Source organism: Osmerus mordax, chromosome 5, assembly GCF_038355195.1.
Source record: "Osmerus mordax isolate fOsmMor3 chromosome 5, fOsmMor3.pri, whole genome shotgun sequence".
NCBI classification, from domain to species: domain Eukaryota; kingdom Metazoa; phylum Chordata; class Actinopteri; order Osmeriformes; family Osmeridae; genus Osmerus; species Osmerus mordax.
This window is the reverse complement of record NC_090054.1, coordinates 19,589,828-19,607,260: the sequence shown is the minus strand read 5'-3', so window position 1 is coordinate 19,607,260 and position 17,433 is coordinate 19,589,828. Positions and strand designations below refer to the sequence as shown.

Genomic DNA, 17,433 nt, shown 5'->3' with positions numbered 1-17,433 from the left:
TAGGTCAGAGGTGTAGATTGGACTATCTGAGCCTGGAGGCATGCTAGCTGCAGTGTGTAGATCCCGTCAAGTGTGACCTGTTCTTTGGCAGTGAATTTGGATGATAATTTCCCTGCTTGGCACTGGTTCAATGACCCCTCCTTTTTCATACCTTTGCATATCTTTGAGACAACATTCAACACTGAATTCCTTTGCCTATTGATGGCTGGTCTTCTCTCTTTAAAAGAGACGTCTTTTCCACAGACATTAATTTTAAACATAAATTAATTCTGCCTGTATCTTTTCAGTTCCAAGTAATAATTAATCAACACTTATTATTATTTATTATTATTATTATTATTATTCTGAACCCACTGCCAGCCATAATTCACACTCTGTGTTGAGTTGCACAGGTAGCTTCATATCAGGGTATCTTGATATCTTGTGAATAGTTGTTTGCAGAGTTCAGACTGCAGTATTTACATAACTTGGACACTGCCTTGCAGAGACCCAACCTGATATTTGACAGAGATAGCTACCGCTTTTGGCTTGGACGCCAGTTTCATCAGCGTGCGCACTGACACAGACAGCAGTGCTGGAGAGAGATTAGGAGCTCCCAGCAACCACAGTAGGGGTATGTCAGTGATGGAGCTGAGATGTTCGTGGTGTGTTCTGGTTCTGAGTAACCTCCTCCAGACTCTCTCAGCCCACGATGACTTCTTCACGTCCATAGGTAAGAACCCCCTCCTCCTTCCCATCATCCCTCTGTTATTATCCTGGGACAAATTTCTCCTCGCTATTATTCTCTAGCATTATTTCTGAGTGCTTGGTCTGTAATCTTGGTGTAGCTCAATGCATCCTTCTGTAAACCTTCTCAAACTGTTTCTGAAAATAATTAATATTTATGTGTTTCTATCTTTCTGCAGGCCACATGACCGATCTCTTGTACACTGAAAAGGACCTGGTCACCTCATTGAAGGATTACATCAGAGCAGAGGAGAACAAACTGGAGCAGGTCAAACGGTGAGTATCTTCTGTCTGAAACTTCTCCATGTTTTTCTCTCTCTGTCTCATTTCCCTCCCTCTCACTTCCCTCAATCTATCTCTCTCTTCCTCTCCTCCCGTCTATCTCTCTTCATCTCCTCCTCTCTCTCTTCCTCTCCTCCTCTCTCTCTCTCTTCCTTCCTCTCCTCCTCTCTCTCTCTTCCTTCCTCTCCTCCTCTCTCTCTCTCTTGCTCTCCTCCTCTCTCTCTCCCCCCCTAGTTGGGCTGAGAAGCTGGACTCTCTGACCACCACGGCCACCCTGGACCCCGAGGGCTTCCTGGGGCACCCGGTCAACGCCTTCAAGCTGATGAAGAGACTGAACACTGAGTGGGGAGACCTTGAGAACCTGGTGCTCAAGGACACATCGGACGGTAACACGGCTTTGCATCGTACAAAACATGGCCGCTTTAGAATGAATCCTATTATTTACATTTTACATTTTAGTCATTTAACAGATGCTCTTATCCCAAGCGACTTACAGTAAGTACAGGGACATTCCCCCCGAGGCAAGTAGGGTGAAGTGCTGCCAAACTTCTGATTAATAGCCCGATTCCCTAACCGCTCAGCCATCTGACCCCCTATAATGGTATTCATTTAGCAGATGGTTTTTATTCAAAGGGACTTTCATAGTGGCGATGTAAATGTATCTAAAAAAATATTTTTGGTGGTATAATAAATCAATTTCTTTCTCTGTCTCTTTCTCGCTTTCTCACACTTCTTTTGCCTTATCACTCATTCTCTGCCTCCCCTTTCCACCTCTACCCCCCTCCTCTCCTCCTCTCTTCCTCCAGGGTTCATCTCTAACCTGACCCTCCAGAGACAGCACTTCCCCACAGACGAGGACCAGACCGGGGCTGCCAAAGCCCTGCTCAGACTGCAGGACACCTACAGGCTGGACGCCAACACCATCTCCACTGGAGACCTGCCTGGTGAGTGAGGGGTAAGGGGAGGGCTTTATAAACAATCACGCAGGCATGCGACTAAGCTTATCAGAGAATTTCTCGAATATCTCTCTCTCTCTGTCATTCTGCTTTTATGCCCCCTCCTTCTCTCTCTCTCCCTCTCTCTCTCTCCCTCTCTCCCTCTCTCATCCTCCCTCCCTCTCTCTCTCCTCTCCCAGGTGTAACCGCGCAGAGCCCCATGACAGTGGAGGACTGCTATGAGTTGGGGGAGATTGCCTACAAAGAGGGAGACTACTACCACACAGAGTTATGGATGGCTCAGGCCCTCAAACAGCAGGACCAGGGCGAGGAGTCGCCCATAGACAAGGTCCTGGTGCTGGACTATCTCAGCAACTCTGTCTACCAGCAGGGGGAGCTGGAGAAAGGTCTGGAGCTCACCAAGAGACTGCTTTCTCTAGGTGAGAACCTGTAGCTTTATTCCAGTGGTACCGACAATTAACAATGCCCTTGTTAGTGTTTTCCAACTTTGTTATTCCACAAGATTTGTAGCGTTGCAGTATTTTTTTCTTGTCAATTTAGCTCATCCCAAGTTCAGGTTGTGTTTACTGAAGCTGTTCTGAACTTGAGGCTTCTGCAACAAACCAAACAAGTCACTAAACATGTCACACCTTTAAACTTTATGTGTGTATATTGTTGATTCCAGTATGGCTTGTTTACACCAGACCCAGAGCATCTGAGCGCCAACGATGACGTGGACTACTTTGAGTTCCAGCTGGAGAAACAGAGGACGGCATCCGCTGACAAGCCCCCGAAACAGGACAAGAAACAGGGAAGGAACGAGACTGAAGGAGCCCTCAGGAAGAAGCGCTTCAGAGAGCCCCTGCCTGAATTGAAGATGTACGAGAAACTGTGTCGAGGGGAGGGCATCAGAATGGTAGAACACACACACACACACACACGCACACACACACACACACACACACACACACACACACACACGCATGCAAACACATACACAACTACGCATGCATGTTCACACAAACACGCATGCGCACACACACCCACTCCATTCCCTTTCTGTCATAACATTATATCAATTATAGTATCTGATATTATACATATATTATCTGACCTGATACAGTATATATTTATCAATCTAATCTTATGCATTAGATAATGTTTTCCAACTCTGTCTCTCCCATCTCTCTTCAGACACCGCGCAGGCAAAGCCGCCTGTTCTGCCGTTACTACGACAACCACCGTAACCCCATGTACCTTCTCGGCCCGGTGAAGCAGGAGGACGAGTGGGACCGCCCCTACATCGTCCGTTACCATGACATCATCTCCCACAGCGAGATCGAGAAGGTCAAAGAGCTTGCCAAGCCCAAGGTGAGTACCTCGCCCGTGCCTGTGTGTTGCTTGTGGGTTTATATTGTACTGAAGCCATGTTTATTTTCAAACAGATACATGATCTGTCTACACTGGAGTTTTTTCTATAATATGACATTCCTTATAGTCTAATTCAGTGTGTTTGGTCATGTGGGATTCTGGGTCAAAATCCAGACACGGCTCTCAGGGTGCACTTGTTTCGTAGCTGGTGTATGGGTGGGGGCAGGGCGTCTGGGTGGGTTCACCCCGGGGTGTAAAACCTCTCCCTGGCTCAACAGCTAAGCAGGTCCCTCATCTCCAACCCCATCACTGATGAAACAGAGGCCGTCCCGTACCGCATCAGCGAGAGGTAAGGAAGGCCTGGCTGGGGGTCAGAGGGGTGGGGCTTAGTCCATCTCTCCTGCTTCTCACCCCAGCTGTAACCCTTCTCTTAGCAGCCAGCCACCCTCTCCGTCACCAGCCAGCCACCCTTCCTCTGACACAGCCTTCCAAACTCCTGAGCAGAAACAGTCCAGAAACAGAACTCTCCTGTGCTTCATGTTAGGACCAGGTTCTGAATCAAATGAGATGAGAGAGTAGGACTAATCTTTGCTGGAGAGAAGAGCGCTGATTCTAGTTTGGACTAGGTTTCTCTCAGGAGTTGCTGCTAGAGAAAAAGTAGGGGTGTTTCACTTTTTCTGAAGAGGAACGGTAGCTTGTAGTAGTGGCCAGTTGTTGATAACATAGTAGCTGCTTTTAGCCAGGCTTGGATGTGACAGAAGCAGTCTGGTTCACCAGTTTAGAAATCTGTCATAGTTTGTTTTTGATTTCTCAAGTATTTTATGACTTGGCTTTCTTTATACCTCCACTTACCAGGACTTCATCGAATGGATAAGGTCTAAAGTGCACTGTCTCAGTAGTGGCTGGCTGGCTGCATGATTTTCCACCCTCTCCCCTCCTTATACTCACATTTAATAAACGGACTTTGCTGTCCTCTGGTGGCCAAGCATACACACTGTTCTGACCTGTACCTCCCTCCACTGTGTCCCTTATGGCTCCCTCCCTTGCATTAGTGCTGGGCTGACTGGGTACGAACACCCAGTGGTGGACAAGATCAACCAGAGGATTGAAGACCTGACAGGTCTGGAGATGGACACTGCTGAGGAGCTGCAGGTGTGTAAACGTGTGTTTGTGCAGAGTGGGTCAGTGAGACTTGTTAAGTATTAACTTCAACATCTTTAAGAAGAACTTCAATTCACTATCTTCACCAGGTTGTAAATTACGGTGTGGCAGGGCAGTACGAGCCCCACTTTGACTTTGGAAGGGTGAGTGTCTGTTAGACGTGCATTGTGTTGAGGAGAAAATCTGAGCTAATTGAGGCTCCTGTCAGTACTGGAACATGGTGATAATCTGTTGTGTATCTGTCTGTAGAAAGATGAGCCTGATGCATTCAAAGAGCTGGGCACAGGCAACCGCATAGCAACTTGGCTCTTCTACGTAAGTGCCGTCAGGGAGATTGATTCATTCTGGAGTGTGGAGGTGGTGAGTGACTTTATTTTGCATTGCAGATGACTGATGTTGCTGCTGGAGGTGCTACAGTATTTCCTGATGTAGGGGCTGCTGTTTGGCCCAAAAAGGTAATCATAGAATATTTGAAGCTTAGGTACTATTGAAATGCCCTTTGGTGGCAAACATTTGTACGTTTACATTTAGAGACACACACACAGACACACACACACACAAACACACAGACACAGTCACAGACACACAGAGATTCCAGCCTTTATGTATGTCGGTCTGTGCTTTGAGAGCACAAGCTCATGTGTGCTGTGTGTGTTGCAGGGTACAGCAGTGTTCTGGTACAACCTGTTCCCCAGTGGGGAGGGAGACTACAGCACATTACATGCTGCCTGTCCTGTACTAGTGGGCAGCAAGTGGGGTGAGTCTCTGATTCACTTGATGACTAATAGGTTCCAGGGTATAATTGAATGCACTGTGTAATGTCAACACATCTCTCCCCCTCTGAATCCCAGTATCAAACAAATGGATCCATGAAAGAGGACAGGAGTTCAGACGTCCCTGTGGTCTGGTAGAGACCGAATGATGAAGGGGGACACGTTTGCTGCAGTCTGTCATTTACCCTGTACAACGTCATTACTGTGGAACCAGTGTATGTACATTTGGGGGAAATTGTTTTCCAACTGAATGGAGGGTTGTAGAGGGACTATCAGGGAGCTGTGAGTCCATTCATAAGACTGCTGTGGTTGGAAGGAGTTCCAGCACAGGAGCTAACTTCTTCCTATACAGTGACACAAGAATTACTACTTTTCAGAAATGAACTGCTGTGAAGAATTATAGCAAGTCCGCAACTAACTGCCATTTTAGTCTGTGTTTGCTTTTACGACGTACACAAACCCACTACTGTAGCACTTGCACTCTTAACTCCTCCCCGTTTCTTCATTGGGCAGAAATTCTCCCCCTGCTGAATACTAGGAAGCAGAGAAGCTTCTGGAATGTGAGAGGACCTTAACGACGACCTCCCACTATAGGGTGAAATTGAGGTTATTATTGAGTGCACTGGGCATCTGCATGCTCTTGACTGTAAAGAAGTTACATCCGTTGTACATTTACAAAGATACATTGTAAAACGTGCAGGACAATTCCGTTGTGTGGCCCGTTGCTGCCCATATAGAATGTTTCCCTTCTAAAATATAGTTTAATATGCTACAATTTAGAAAGTAAATAGTTTCAAATAAATAGACAGCAAATTGTGGATACAAATATTAACACAGCCAGGAAGTAGCGTAGTTGTCATTACAGTTTCGTGATTCGTGAACGCGTGGCCCAAAATGTTGTACCCTAAAATCACAGTTACGACCACGAGTGAATGCAGTATGTGAGCCTCGGCACGTACCACATTCTGTGACAACTATCCGCCAGATGGCGAAGCTCCTACTGGGCGAGGATAAAAGCCGACTGAAGGTTTACGCACAAGTAAACGGTATCAGGCACCGAGAGAGAACGAATAGGAATACATTAGGGCCACCAGGTATCATTCACAATCCATCTGTCGCCCGGATTATTTGACCCATTTGGTAATTATCGCTCAATTTATTTGAACATGTGCCGGGTAAAATCTTGGCTGCGGTGGTCAGTTTATATCATTTACTTAACCAAAGTAGGCTGCCGGTCTCTTCCATGTGTCTGGTCATTTATGTACCCTTAACGTAGTGTATTTTAATTTTAAAGTATTCTGTGCTTAGACTGAATTCACTGAAACTTCTGCTTTAGCCTAGGCAGGTTTCATTCAGGTTCATTCAAGCTCGCGCTGGGTTAAATTCCAATGCATGAATGGTCCATCCATCACTGTTGCTCAGATTTGTTCGTATATATAAAAAAATACGATTTATACTAACGTGTGTAGAAGGCAGGTCTACATATTGATATTGAGTACAGTGCATGCTCAGGTTTGTATGATTAAAATAATTAACTTTAACGAAAGTTTCTTAAATGGTGGAAACCCCTTCGAGTCGTAGGGTTATTAGTAGGCTTGTGATGATGGTTAAATGGTCGTTCCACATTGGGCTACTCTGACTAGACTGCACTTTTAAAACCGTGTGATGAAAATCACAGGTAGACTTTGGTATCAGGTTAGTATGAATGTCCAAAATGAAAATGGGCTTGTGTTAATAAGTGCCCAACGATTTTGTCATCTGCTTAAATACTTCCCCTTGGTTTCAGAATTGATGCCACTCTAGTTCTCAGAATTCCGGTGGCTTCAGGTAGACGTTCACTGAACTCTTGAGAAGTTCTCTTACCGGGGGAGGGGCGAAGACGTGGCAGTCCATCCTCTCCGCCTGTAACTTTCACTCAACCTAATCCCACAATTTAAGGAGCCCGAAGGCTAAACTGTATCCCGCTATGCTAAACACCATGTGGATTTTATAATTTACAGCTTGATTCTTTACTTCATGGTTTTCTGGTGAATTTGGCCTGTTATTAGCCTTCTTGTTGCAGTCACACATAAACTGTCTGTCTGTAAAGATCATCCCACTTGGTTGATTTACTGACCACTGTCAGAGATGCCAATCCCTCTGAGTTAGTCCTTTGATTCAACACTGGATATTATTTTAAGATGTCTTTTAATCTGTCTCTCTTGTTTCCAATGCTTATGCACATTATGTTTTAGGCAAATCATTGCCATTTGAAAAAGATGAATGAACACATGAAATCACTGCTTCAGCATGGTTCAATCAGAAGTCAGAATGACCGAAGTTTGTGTCAAATCTAAATTTAAGTTACCATTAGATAAAGACCAAGACACCATAACATTTAGGGTTTTTTACTTCATCACCTGCTCACTTGAGCAGCCATGACCCTTAAAACATGACTGGCTTCTTTCAGCTCCTTTTAAAGACAAACCTTTTAACACTCACCCCAAAGAAGACAGATAATTACAGGACAAGACAGAGGACCTATCCTACTAGTTTGGCTTCCTGCTCCGGCAACAACTGCTAATAACAGACTGCAAAGACAAGAGCAGGGAGGCTAATGCACAGTGACTGACCTCAAATCATGTGTGAATGATTGCACCCGATTGATGTGTTTCCCAGGTAACAGATTGTTGTCATGGGGGCTTAACTCTCAGAAGCTGTTGGCTCATGTTATAGCAGTAACCCTTTAGGCTACTGACTGACAGGGGAAGGGCTGAACCTTGCAGCCCTATTACAAGTCCAAACAATTACTGATTATGTCTTGAATGTGAACACCACAATCATACATGCAAATGCTATTGCTTGTCTGTTTTGCATGCAAGTTAACTTGGCTTCAGGCTTATCATCGTAAAGAGTGACAGTTGCCATACTATTAGTTCACAGTGGTGACATGATTTAAGATGTGAACACATGAGCAACGAGGATCACAGTTCATCTTTCTGCTTTGGCGACACACTCTCTCCCTCCTCCCATCAACCTGAATAAAATACTTGGGTGTTATTCTTAACTAAATATCAAACCCTGTTAGCTTGCAGCAGAGTGCTTGTCTATGCCTGTTCCCTGACTCAGTAGATAGGTCAGAGGTGTAGATTGGACTATCTGAGCCTGGAGGCATGCTAGCTGCAGTGTGTAGATCCCGTCAAGTGTGACCTGTTCTTTGGCAGTGAATTTGGATGATCATTTCCCTGCTTGGCACTGGTTCAATGACCCCTCCTTTTTCATAGCTTTCAAACATATCTTTGAGACAACATTCATAACTGAATTCCTTTGCCTGTTGATGGCTGGTCTTCTCTCTTTAACTTGGTTTTCCACAGACGTTAATTCTGCCTGTATCTTTTCAGTTCCAAGTAATAATTTATCATCATAGCATTTATTATTATTATTAATTATTCTGAACCCCCTGCCAGGTAAAATTCATACTCAGTGTTGAGTTGCACAGGCTGCTGTAGTTTTATATCAGGGAAGCTGGGTATCTTGTGAATAGTTGTTTGCAGAGTTCAGACTGCAGTATTTACTCAGTGCACATTACTTGGACACTGCCTTGTTGAGACCCAGCCTGCTATTTGACAGATAGCTACCGCTCTTGGCTTGGATGCCAGATTCATCAGCGTGCGCACTGACGCAGACAGCAGCGCTGGAGAGAGATTAGGAGCTCCCAGCAACCACAGTAGGGGTATGTCACTGTTATTGTAGTTTCTGTGGGGGGATGGTGCTACAGACATCTACTGGAGATGCCAAGCCATGGTTTCCAGTTTAGCAAATGTGTTTTCAAGCCCTCCGCCTAAAAAGGTGGTGTCCTGAGAGCGGAGGTAATTTTCTGGGTGTGAATGAGGGCCCTTTCCACTTCCTGCTCCCCCTCCCCCTCTATCCTCCCATCTTCCCACCCTAGAGGCAATTAGGGCAGTCGTGTTTGTTCAAACAAGACCCTTGTTGCTTCTCTGTGACACACACACAAACTCTGCAGGGTGAATGGAGGCGCTTTGTGTGCGGAGAATGGGACACTCCCCAGGGGGAAAAGTGTATTTTGTAGGGGCAGCGAAACAGCCACCATGTGCATGCCAGCCCTCCAGCTACCGTGCCAAACCAGGCATTCAGTGGCCACAGCACCACCAAGGGGTTATATTTGGCTCTGTGTGGTGGGCATGAGGCTTGGACTCAAGGACGTCTGAGGATCTCCTTCAGATTACTCCATCTTACTCTGATGTCTCCTTCCCCGTGTATTGTTAGCAACAATTTCAGAGATAAAGTATAGACAGGAAACGTAGGGGAGAGACTCAACTCATTGAATCTTTTTTGAGTTGAGGGTTGAGGAGGTCTGATTCTGTGGTCCCACCATGCCCTGTTCTTAGAGCAGCCAGGACTCTGGAGTCTGACCCTCAAAGACCTCGACCTGGATCCCCACCTCTGTTTCAATCCCATCAGAAAGTCTCTGACCACAAGAGAATACAATGCTCTTCAGGTTCTTCATGGTGGGTGTGACTGTGTTTTCTGTGTTAGTTTGTCCAGGATGGAGCTGAGATGTTCGTGGTGTGTTCTGGTTCTGAGTAACCTCCTCCAGACTCTCTCAGCCCACGGTGACTTCTTCACGTCTATAGGTAAGAACCCCCTCCTCCTGGTGATCCCTCCGTTTTTTTCCTGGGACATTTTATCGTCTTTCATTCTTTAGCCTTATATCTGAATGCTTGACCTTTTTGTTTAGTCAGATACAATCATCTTAGTGTAGATTCCTGCTTTAAACCTTCCTATATTGTTTCTGGAAATGATAAATATTTGTTTTTCTATCTTTCTGCAGGCCACATGACCGATCTCTTGTACACTGAAAAGGACCTGGTCACCTCATTGAAGGACTACATCAGAGCAGAGGAGAACAAACTGGAGCAGGTCAAACGGTGAGTATCTTCTGTCTGAAACTTCTCCATGTTTTTCTCTCTCTGTCTCATTTCCCTCTTTGTTTGTAACTCTCTATCTTCCTTCCTCTCCTCCCCTCTCTTTCTCTTCCTCTCCTCCTCTCTCTCTCTTCCTTCCTCTCCTCTCTCTCTCTCTTCCTTCCTCTCCTCCTCTCTCTCTCTCTTGCTCTCCTCCTCTCTCTCTCCCCCCCTAGTTGGGCTGAGAAGCTGGACTCTCTGACCACCACGGCCACCCTGGACCCCGAGGGCTTCCTGGGGCACCCGGTCAACGCCTTCAAGCTGATGAAGAGACTGAACACTGAGTGGGGAGACCTTGAGAACCTGGTGCTCAAGGACACATCGGACGGTAACACGGCTTTGCATCGTACAAAACATGGCCGCTTTAGAATGAATCCTATTAAAATAGTATTCATTTAGCAGATGGTTTTTATTCAAAGGGACTTTCATAGTGGCGATGTAAATGTGTATTAAAAAATATTTTTTGTGGTATATCTCTTTGTCTCTTTCTCGCTTTCTCACACTTCTTTTGCCTTATCACTCATTCTCTGCCTCCCCCTCTTTCCACCTCTACCCCCCTCCTCTCCTCCTCTCTTCCTCCAGGGTTCATCTCTAACCTGACCCTCCAGAGACAGCACTTCCCCACAGACGAGGACCAGACCGGGGCTGCCAAAGCCCTGCTCAGACTGCAGGACACCTACAGGCTGGACGCCAACACCATCTCCACTGGAGACCTGCCTGGTGAGTGAGGGGTAAGGGGAGGGCTTTATAAACAATCACGCAGGCATGCGACTAAGCTTATCAGAGAATTTCTCTCTCTGTCATTCTGCTTCTCTGCCCCCTCCTTCTTTGTCTTCCTCCCTCTCTCGTCCTCCCTCCCTCTCTCGTCCTCCCTCCCTCTTTCGCCCTCCCTCTCTCGCCCTCCCTCTCTCGCCCTCCCTCTCTCGCCCTCCCTCTCTCGCCCTCCCTCCCTCTCTCGCCCCTCCCTCTCTCGCCCTCCCTCCCTCTCTCTCTCTCCTCTCCCAGGCGTGACCTATAAGAGCCCCATGACAGTGGAGGACTGCTATGAGTTGGGGAAGATTGCCTACACAGAGGTGGACTACTACCACACAGAGTTATGGATGGCTCAGGCCCTCAAACAGCAGGACCAGGGCGAGGAGTCGCCCATAGACAAGGTCCTGGTGCTGGACTATCTCAGCTACTCTGTCTACCAGCAGGGGGAGCTGGAGAGAGCTCTGGAGCTCACCAAGAGACTGCTTTCTCTAGGTGAGAACCTGTAGCTTTATTTCAGTGGTGCAGACAATTCACGTAAAATGTACTAAAAGGGCCATGTTCTTGTTAGTGATTTACAACTTTGTTGGAGGTGCTTTCCGCAAGATTTGGTTGCAGTATTTTTTTTTCTCGTCAATGTAACTGTAAACAATGTTTACTGAAACTGTTCTGAGCTTGAGGCTTCTGCAGCAAACTAAACCTGTCACACATTTTAACTTGATGTGTGAAGATTGTTGATTCCAGTATGGCTTGTTTACACCAGACCCAGATCATCAGAGGGCCAACGGAAACTTGAAGTACTTTGAGTTCCAGCTGGAGAAACAGAGGACGGCATCCGCTGACAAGCCCCCGAAACAGGACAAGAAACAGGGAAGGAACGAGACTGAAGGAGCCCTCAGGAAGAAGCGCTTCAGAGAGCCCCTGCCTGAGAGGAAGATGTACGAGAAACTGTGTCGAGGGGAGGGCATCAGAATGGTAGAAGACACACACACACACACACACACGCACACACACGCATGCAAACACATACACAACTACGCATGCATGTTCACACAAACACGCATGCGCACACACACCCACTCCATTCCCTTTCTGTCATAACATTATGTAAATTATAGTATCTGATATTATATTATATAACCTTATAAAGTATATATCAATCTAATCTTATGCATTAGCTAATGTTTTCCAACTCTGTCTCTCCCATCTCTCTTCAGACACCGCGCAGGCAAAGCCGCCTGTTCTGCCGTTACTACGACAACCACCGTAACCCCATGTACCTTCTCGGCCCGGTGAAGCAGGAGGACGAGTGGGACCGCCCCTACATCGTCCGTTACCATGACATCATCTCCCACAGCGAGATCGAGAAGGTCAAGGAGCTTGCCAAGCCAAGGGTGAGTACCTCGCCCGTGCCTGTGTGTTGCTTGTGGGTTTAGGTTTTCTATAGTATGATATTCTTCCTAGTGTAATTCAGTGTGTTTAGTAATGTGGGATTCAGGGTAGAGATCAGTAGAGGCTTGTCTCTCAGGGTGCACTTGTTCAGGGTGTATGGTGGGGGCAGGGCGTCTGGGTGGGTTCACTCGGGGTGTAAAACCTGTGCCTGGCTCAACAGCTGCGCAGGGCCACCATCTCCAACCCCATCACTGGTGTGCTGGAGACGGCCCCCTACCGCATCAGCAAGAGGTAAGGAAGGCCTGGCTGGGGGTCAGAGGGGTGGGGCTTAGTCCATCTCTCCTGCTTCTCACCCCAGCTGCAACCCTTCTCTTAGCAGCCAGCCCCTTGACCTCCGTCACCAGCCAGCCACCCTTCCTCTGACACAGCCTTCCAAACTCCTGAGCAGAAACAGTCCAGAAACAGAACTCTCCTGTGCTTCCTGTTAGGACCAGGTTCTGAATCAAATCACAGTAAGACCCTCTCTGACTCTCCTGAGATAAGAGATGAGAGAGTAGGACTAATCTTTGCTGGAGAGAAGAGCGCTGTTTCTGGTTTGGACTAGGTTTCTCTCAGGAGTTGCTGCCCTGCGATCGATGTTTAACCAGAGGGACAGAGAAAAAGTAGGGGTGTTTCACTTTTTCTGAAGAGGAACGGTAGCTTGTAGTAGTGGCCAGTTGTTGATAACATAGTAGCTGCTTTTAGCCAGGCTTGGATGTGACAGAGGCAGTCTGGTTCACCAGTAAAAAAATCGGTCATAGTTTGTTTTTGATTGCTGAGTATTATATGACTAATGGTTTTTGTGTGTCTGGTAAATTTAGTGCATTAAATAGACAATATAATTAGTTTTGGACTGGAGAATGGAAAGACTGCCTCTGACACACAGCCCAGTTGAAGACAATAATCGAAACTAGCAACTTGTGACTGTCTCCCTTTCTCTCTCCTTTCTTTTCTCTTCCTCTTCTTGATGTTTGTTTCACTGTCTACTGAACTCTCTCTCTCTCTCTCTCTCTCTCTCTCTCTCTCCTCTCTCCTCTCTCCTCTCTCCTCTCTCTCTCCCTTCTCTTGCTTCCGGGGAGCTAGCTAAGGCGTGCCACTGTGCATGACCCCCAAACTGGGAAGCTCACCACAGCCATGTACAGAGTCTCCAAGAGGTAAGGGGTTCAAGGGTGACAAGGTCAAAAGTCACAGAGGACACTCCCCCCCCCCCCCCCCCCAGACTCCATCTGTTCTCCCCGCTACACAAGACCCTGTTAATGTTGTAGGATCAACAACACCATTCATTCGTTCAGAAGAAGGGTCTTGTTGTGACCCTTCGCGCTCTCTCCTAACTGTCCTGTGAGGTGTCTTTTGATAAGAGTTTTGCACACTGGCTGAGCAAACACCAACTCATTCTCCACACAGATACACACAGACACACATCCACCCACACACACACACAGACACTGAATCACACATGTGCACACGAAGTCAAACACATATTATGCACAGGGAGTGCCTCCTTGTGGACAATTTCTAGTTCCACATAATGCTGTTGCCAAGTGTTAGGTCACGTACATACAGGATACCGCATGTTTAAAATAAATCCCTCTACCCTCCACACCACATACCATGTAATCTCGGTTTTACTTTCTCTGCTTGTTAAGAGAGGGTACGTGTGTGTGTGTGTTACTTCATCCATGGGATGGAAAAGATGTTCAGTACAGATGGTGAGGTTTTGTAAGTGTGAATGCGTGTCGCTTTGTGATGAGGGAGTGTTAGCTCTGCTGAGATTGAACTTCGTTTGAACTGATGTTTAAACAGGGTCTAAGTAGCATGAGTCACTGAGGGGAATGAAAAGATGCTGAAACAGAACTTTACTGGCTTCTTTGGCACTTTATCAAGGCCAGTTTATATTTTATCGTCAATACTTCCCCAACAGAAACTTGTAATAAATCTCCTCATTCCAGTTTGATGAAAAACAAAGGCTGATTGTCTGGATGATGTCTTGAAGTCAAGAATGTAGCCAATAAAAAGGATAGTAGTATGTGGGGAGCAGATGCCTGGATCGACCTAATCCTGACTTTCAGAAACAGAACTCCTGGCCCAGAAACCACTGCAGCTCTCCAGCCAGGACAACTGGTTATGGCATCTCCATTTAGACCAAAACTAATGTTATTTCATGTGGTTTGACAATTTTACAACTAACAATAAAATTGCCATAGTGTAATATAATTGAGTTCAGCATAAGATGTCTTCATAGTACACGTAAAAGGGACTATTGCTAAAGTGTACTGCATATAACTCCTCCTGTTTGAGTGGGGATGTTTAGCTTGCTGGTGAAAGAAAGGCAGTGTTTGGCAAAATCATGGAACTATTTTCACCTAAAGGGCATCCAGCCTTCCTCGACCAATCCCCTGTGACCTCCATGAGTTTCAAGGGCAGCCATTGGATGACATGGACCTGCAGTTACTATAAAGAGAACATTTATGAGTATACAGAAAAATAAACGTTTATTTAGTTACATCAATACAGTCAAACTTCAGACACGCTGTTGAATCCTCTGAGCTGATTGGAGATTCGGTTAGACTTCCTGCTTAAGTTCCTCCTCTTCCTCCCTCCTTTTTACTCCTTATTTCCTTTACACCTCCACTTTCCAGGACTTCATCGCATGGATAAGGTCTAAAGTTTACTGTCTCAGTAGTGGCTGGCTGGCTGCATGATTTTCCACCCTCTCCCCTCCCACACTTAATAAATGGACTTTGCTGCCCTCTGGTGGCCATACATACACACTGTTCTGATCTGTTTCCCTCATGGCTCCCTCCCTTGCCTTAGTGCTTGGCTGACTGGGTACGAACACCCAGTGGTGGACAAGATCAACCAGAGGATTGAAGACCTGACAGGTCTGGAGATGGACACTGCTGAGGAGCTGCAGGTGTGTAAACGTGTGTTTGTGCAGAGTGGCTCAGTGAGACTTGTTAAGTATTAACTTCAACATCTTTAAGAAGAACTTCAATTCACTATCTTCACCAGGTTGCGAATTACGGTGTGGCAGGGCAGTACGAGCCCCACTTTGACTTTGGGAGGGTGAGTGTCTCTGTTAGGTGTTTTGAGGAGAAAATCTGAGCTAATTGAGGCGACATGGTGATAATCTGTTGTGTATCTGTCTGTAGAAAGATGAGCCTGATGCATTCAAAGAGCTGGGCACAGGCAACCGCATAGCAACTTGGCTCTTCTACGTAAGTGCTGTCAGGGAGATTTAAATCGTTTGAGTCATTCTGGAGAGTGTTGAGGTGGTGAGTGACTTTATTTTGCATTGCAGATGACTGATGTTGCTGCTGGAGGTGCTACAGTATTTCCTGATGTAGGGGCTGCTGTTTGGCCCAAAAAGGTAATCATAGAATATTTAAAGTCCAGGTACTATTGCAATGCCCTTTGGCGGCAAACATTTGTAAGTTTACATTTAGGCTATTTATCACGAATCACTCATCCAAACAATGTCACACTTGACACTGGATGTTCTTGGGTCCAGACCAATACACCTGCACACGTGCAACTTCACAAAGTGACCGGTTCTCGAGATAATCGAACCACACACACACACAGATTCCTGCCTTTAACCCTTGTGCTGCCTTCGGGTCACATGACCCAAAGGTTCATAACGAACCATCGTTGTGTTTACCCAATTTTACCCAATACAAAAACAAATTAAAATAATTTTCTTTTAACCTTTGCAATGTGGGGGGTCTGAGACAGCCTAGCTGTTAAAAGAAAATGCTTCACTTTGTCTTTGTATGCGGCAAATCTGTCTCAATACGACGGTGGGTCAGAATGACTGATGGGTCAGAATGACCCGAAGATAACACAAGGGTTAAGTGTGTGTCTGTGCTTTGAGAGCACAAGCTCATGTGTGCTGTGTGTGTTGCAGGGTACAGCAGTGTTCTGGTACAACCTGTTCCCCAGTGGGGAGGGAGACTACAGCACAAGACATGCTGCCTGTCCTGTACTAGTGGGCAACAAGTGGGGTGAGTCTCTGATTCACTTGATGACTAATAGGTTCCAGCGTATAATTGAATGCACTGTGTAATGTCAACACATCTCTCCCCCTCTGAATCCCAGTATCAAACAAATGGATCCATGAAAGAGGACAGGAGTTCAGACGTCCCTGTGGTCTGGTAGAGACCGAATGATGAAGGGGGACGTCCCGTCCCCCCCCTTTCTCCATTGTGTTACACTCCTCGTATCCAACAATCATTCTTGATAACCGCCACACACACACCAGGAGCTAAGAGCCCGCTGCTGCAGATGACAGGTCTTAGGGGCCCCTCTCCTCTCCCCCCCCCCCCCCCCCCCCCACACACACACACACTCCCTGTGTTGTGTGACCAGGGTTGATGTGGGTTTTGTCAGCCTTCCAGTTGGTACCAGAATTGTTATTCACCTGAATGATGCATGTATGTGCCTTTAGAGAATCTGAGGTGCACAGCTCACATGGAAGTGTTGAGTGCAGGTTGTTTAGGTAAGGTGAAAGGGTCCGTCTGTGCAACTGTATCCTCTATGCAACTGTGCTCACAGAAGGGAGATTTGGAAAATCCCAGTGTGCTCCTGTGATTAGGTCATTGTTCTCATTGGCTCCACTGCAGTTTATGCCATGAAATTCTGATCAAGCACACCATGTATAGCCACACACACAAACAACTCACACAGGAAAGGAATATTGCAAAAGGGGTATTACTTTCAAGGTACACCAAAGAACATACTGCCAAATGACTTTTGTGGTCTTGAATGCTGTTGACCTAAAATCCAGAGGTTTGACCCTACATTCTTACCACGTTATCTAGAAGCTTGCAAGGAAAACATTTAATTTATATCTCACAACTTTTTGTTTGACCGCCTTTTGCGATTTATTTTTTGAAGTGTGAATGTAATGTTTTCTAAAATAAAGTTATTACATTGATAAGAACCGGATTGAAGTTGTATTCATTTTCATGTGTCCACAATTAATCCTTGAATTTGCTTAAGAAGTTGTGTGTGTGCTTCATGCGTGTGCGTGCTTGCGTG

The 17,433-nt window shown here is 46.2% G+C and overlaps 1 protein-coding gene across 6 annotated transcripts; it reads left to right on the top strand.

Annotated features, from left to right (window-relative positions):
* Positions 1–587: 587 nt before the first annotated feature.
* On the top strand, positions 588–17,327 carry p4ha1b (prolyl 4-hydroxylase, alpha polypeptide I b). Of its 6 annotated transcripts, none has more exons than XM_067235897.1 (15): positions 5,214–5,232; positions 9,785–9,882; positions 10,080–10,176; positions 10,389–10,540; positions 10,795–10,932; positions 11,218–11,457; positions 11,726–11,937; positions 12,180–12,356; positions 12,575–12,645; positions 15,208–15,307; positions 15,406–15,459; positions 15,546–15,611; positions 15,695–15,763; positions 16,301–16,397; positions 16,492–17,327. In XM_067235897.1, exons 2-15 carry the CDS (start codon positions 9,795–9,797, stop codon positions 16,560–16,562), a joined length of 1,632 nt encoding a protein of 543 aa, XP_067091998.1. In that variant the 5' UTR covers positions 5,214–5,232; positions 9,785–9,794; the 3' UTR covers positions 16,563–17,327. The 6 variants fall into 6 exon arrangements, with proteins under 6 accessions (XP_067091993.1, XP_067091998.1, XP_067091995.1 ...); XM_067235894.1 differs by lacking the exons at positions 5,214–5,232; positions 12,575–12,645 and adding exons at positions 6,063–6,388; positions 13,477–13,547; XM_067235893.1 differs by lacking the exon at positions 5,214–5,232 and adding an exon at positions 6,064–6,388.
* The last annotated feature ends 106 nt before the right edge of the window (positions 17,328–17,433 follow it).